This window comes from Oncorhynchus gorbuscha, linkage group LG20, assembly GCF_021184085.1.
Source record: "Oncorhynchus gorbuscha isolate QuinsamMale2020 ecotype Even-year linkage group LG20, OgorEven_v1.0, whole genome shotgun sequence".
Taxonomy (NCBI): Eukaryota; Metazoa; Chordata; class Actinopteri; order Salmoniformes; family Salmonidae; genus Oncorhynchus; species Oncorhynchus gorbuscha.
Window position 1 is genome coordinate 17860022 of NC_060192.1, and position 3405 is coordinate 17863426.

The 3405-nt window shown below is 42.0% G+C and overlaps 1 protein-coding gene across 1 annotated transcript in view; it reads right to left on the reverse strand.

Moving 5' to 3' along the window:
* The window catches only part of LOC124007025 (astrotactin-2-like), a 528751-nt gene extending 526008 nt beyond the window's left edge, over nucleotides 1-2743 (reverse strand). The window contains exon 1 of the mRNA XM_046317271.1: nucleotides 2373-2743. Coding sequence (XP_046173227.1) covers nucleotides 2373-2703 — 331 coding nt within the window. The 5' untranslated portion in view covers nucleotides 2704-2743. The remainder of the gene's footprint in view (nucleotides 1-2372) is intronic.
* Between the last annotated feature and the right edge of the window lie 662 nt (nucleotides 2744-3405).

Genomic DNA, 3405 nt, shown 5'->3' on the forward strand with positions numbered 1-3405 from the left:
GCTCCCAGATGATTCATAAACAGGGAATAATAATATTAATAACTTTATTTGTATAGTGCTTTTCAATACAAGTAACAAAGTGCTTCAAACCCTAAAATAAAAGTACTAACAAAGAAACAAAGACAGGAAAAAGGATGAAGGAAAATATAGCTAATTATCATACATTACAATCATCTTTATTTAAAAAGAGGCACTGAATCTGCAAACCTGATCTCCTCTTGCAGACCATTCCAAATTCTAGGGGCCCGAATGAAAAATGCCTGATCTCCTTTTGTTTTTAACCTAGTCTTTGGAATGGTCAACAGTGGCCTGTCGGGATCTCATGCTGTGTCCTGGCTCGTAGGGAGGGAGGCAAAAGATCAGAGATATAGGGTGGGGCTAAACCAAGACTAGACGTAAATGTGAATAATTAAACATTTAAATGTATGTGTGTTTCAATCTGTGTGTGTTTAAATGTTTTATTAATCACATTTAAGTCTCGGCGTGGTTTAGCCCCAACCTATATCGCTGATCTTTTATCTCCCTATGAGCCAGGATGCAGCTTGAGATTCTCTGGCAGGGCACTGTTGTACATATCAACCAGTTTGTCACAGTTTGTTGCCCTACACACATGCAATAAATGACTACTACCTCTGAATGTGAATATAAAACAACCTTGCTGTTTGCTTTCACATTGCAATAACACAGCCTACGGTCGACAGTCATAGACTGACCAGGTGAATCCGGGTGAAAGCTATGACCCTTCATCGATGTCGCTTGTCAAATCCACTTCAATCAGTGTAGATGAATGGAAGGAGACAGGTTAAAGAAGGATTTTTAAGCATTGAGACAATTGAGAATGTGTGTCCTTCAAAGGGTGAAAGGGCAAGACAAAATATTTAAGTGCCTTTGAACGGGGTATTATAGTAGGTGCCAGGTGCACTGGTTTGAGTGGGTCAAGAACTGCAACCCTGCTGGGTTTTTCACGCTCAACAGATTCCCATGTGTATCAGGAACGGTCAACAACCCAAAGGACATCCAGCCAAATTGACACAACTGTGGGAAGGATTGGAGTCAACATGGGCCAGCAACCCTGTGGAATGCTTTCGACACATTGTAGAGTCCAAGCCCCCAAAAATTGAGGCCGTTCTGAGGGCAAAAGGGGGTGGAACTCAGTATTAGAAAGGTGTTCCTAATATTTTGTACACTCAGTGAATATTATTTCATTGGGTGGGAGGTGTTAATGTTTGGCTTATAGGATTCACTATGTGTATGTGACCTGAAGATTGACAACTATGGCTGCTATCCTATAAAGGCTACGTTTACACAGGCAGCCGAATGCTGATCATTTTTCCACTATTTGGTATTTTGACCAATCACATCAGACCAATTCACAGCAGATATTTTTCAGAGCTGATCTGATTAATCAAAAGACTAACTAGTGAAAAAAATGATCTGAATTGGGCTGCCTGTGTAAGCGCAGCCAAAGAGAGTGACAGAAATGGAACACTACTCATTCAATGCAAGGCAGAGTCAACCCCATATGTGGGCCATCGCCCATACGCTTACAAACTGCAATGACAAAATGATGACATTGTAGCAATCTTACATTATTATTCATTTCTTAATCACACCTCCTTCAAAACTGCATTCGTCCTAGTCTTTGCTATGAATAATGTGTTGATAAAAGACAAAATACCAATTTCATGAGGATTTGCATGGCTAAATTGCAATCCATGCATTCCCTTACTGCCGGTTACTTAAGGCTATGCATATGACACAGTCATAATTTGTCATAGGACACAAGAGAGACCGAATTAGTGTGTGTGTGTGTGTGTGTGTGTGTGTGTGTGTGTGTGTGTGTGTGTGTGTGTGTGTGTGTGTGTGTGTGTGTGTGTGTGTGTGTGTGTGTGTGTGTGTGTGTGTGTGTGTGTGTGTGTGTGTGTGTGTGTGTGTGTGTGTGTGAGAGAGAGAGAGAGAGAGAGAGAGAGAGAGAGAGAGAGAGAGAGAGAGAGAGAGAGAGAGAGAGAGAGAGAGAGAGAGAGAGAGAGTACAGAAAACGAGTACAATGTTGACTTGGTTGTTGCGTTTTCATTACGCGAGTGGTGTCCAGGTACAGTATAAGTTTGCAACACTGTTTTACTTGCTCTTCCCCATGATTAGCCCACACGCCTCTGCTTGGGTTTGCATGTTAAGATGCCATTATTTTCAACCTTAGATTACGCTTCATAGTGTAGAATAAATATTTCAAGAGAATGTACGGAAACAAATCATTTTATTCGGTAATATAACCTACCACCGGCCAGGCACATGCCAGCCAATTCAAAGCTGGTAACGGATATCATTGCGTAATGGGGGACAGTGATCATACAGTAACATTACAATGTTCTTACCCAGTGTGAAGTATGGGAGAGCGGTGTTGTCGAGATCATCCATAACGGAAATTCTTCCAGGTAGGTCTGTTCTAACGAATAAAAGGAGCCGGGACTCCCCTCCTCCTCCGGCCACGCTCCCCGAGCCAACGCCGGTGAAACTGAACTCATTCTCTCGGAGTACAGGAAGGGTAGAAACGGTAACGGTTTTAACTTCACAATGGCTCTCGTCGTTTCCCTTCTCCCTCTCCTCTTCAAGCATCGCTCCCCCTCTGTTTGCCCGGACTGTTGCGGTCCCTGTCAGCAAGAGCCCCAGGAGGAGGACGACGTGGTGCGATAGTCTCCTTGCCATCCCGATCCCTTTGCGCGGTACTCTAGTTTTGAGTGTGGCTCATAAACTGCTTGTTCGTTTATACTACAGCCACTGCACGCGCACGGTAGTCATGTCTGTCCAGGAGGCGGCAGCACATGTGTAGTCAGATCTGTAATAATATGAATTTTAACCACATTCATATGGTCATAAATCCATAAATGCAAGGCTCACTACATGCAATCATACATAATTTAAAAGCCAATTTTATAGAAAATGTTACAAACTGGACTATACAGTACTGTCAAAAGTTTTAGAACAACTACTCATTCAAGGGTTTTTCTTTATTTTCCTATGTTTTACATTGTAGAATAATAGTGAAGACATCAAAACTATAAAATAACACATATGGAATCATGTAGTAACAAATAAAAGTGTTAAACAAATTAAAATAAATGTTATATTTGAGATTATTCAAATAGCCACATATTGCTTTGATGACAGCTTTGCACACTCTTGGCATTCTCTCATCCAGCTTCACCTGGAGTGCTTTTCCAACAGTCTTGAGGGAGTTTATGATGAGCTCATCACTCTGCGGTCCAACTCATCCCAAACCATCTCAAAATGGTTGAGGTCAGAGGATTGTGGAGGCCAGGTCATCTGATGCAGCACTACATCACTCTCCTTCTTGGTAAAAATAGCAATTGCACAGCCTGGAGGTGTGTTTGGCCATTGTCCTTTTGA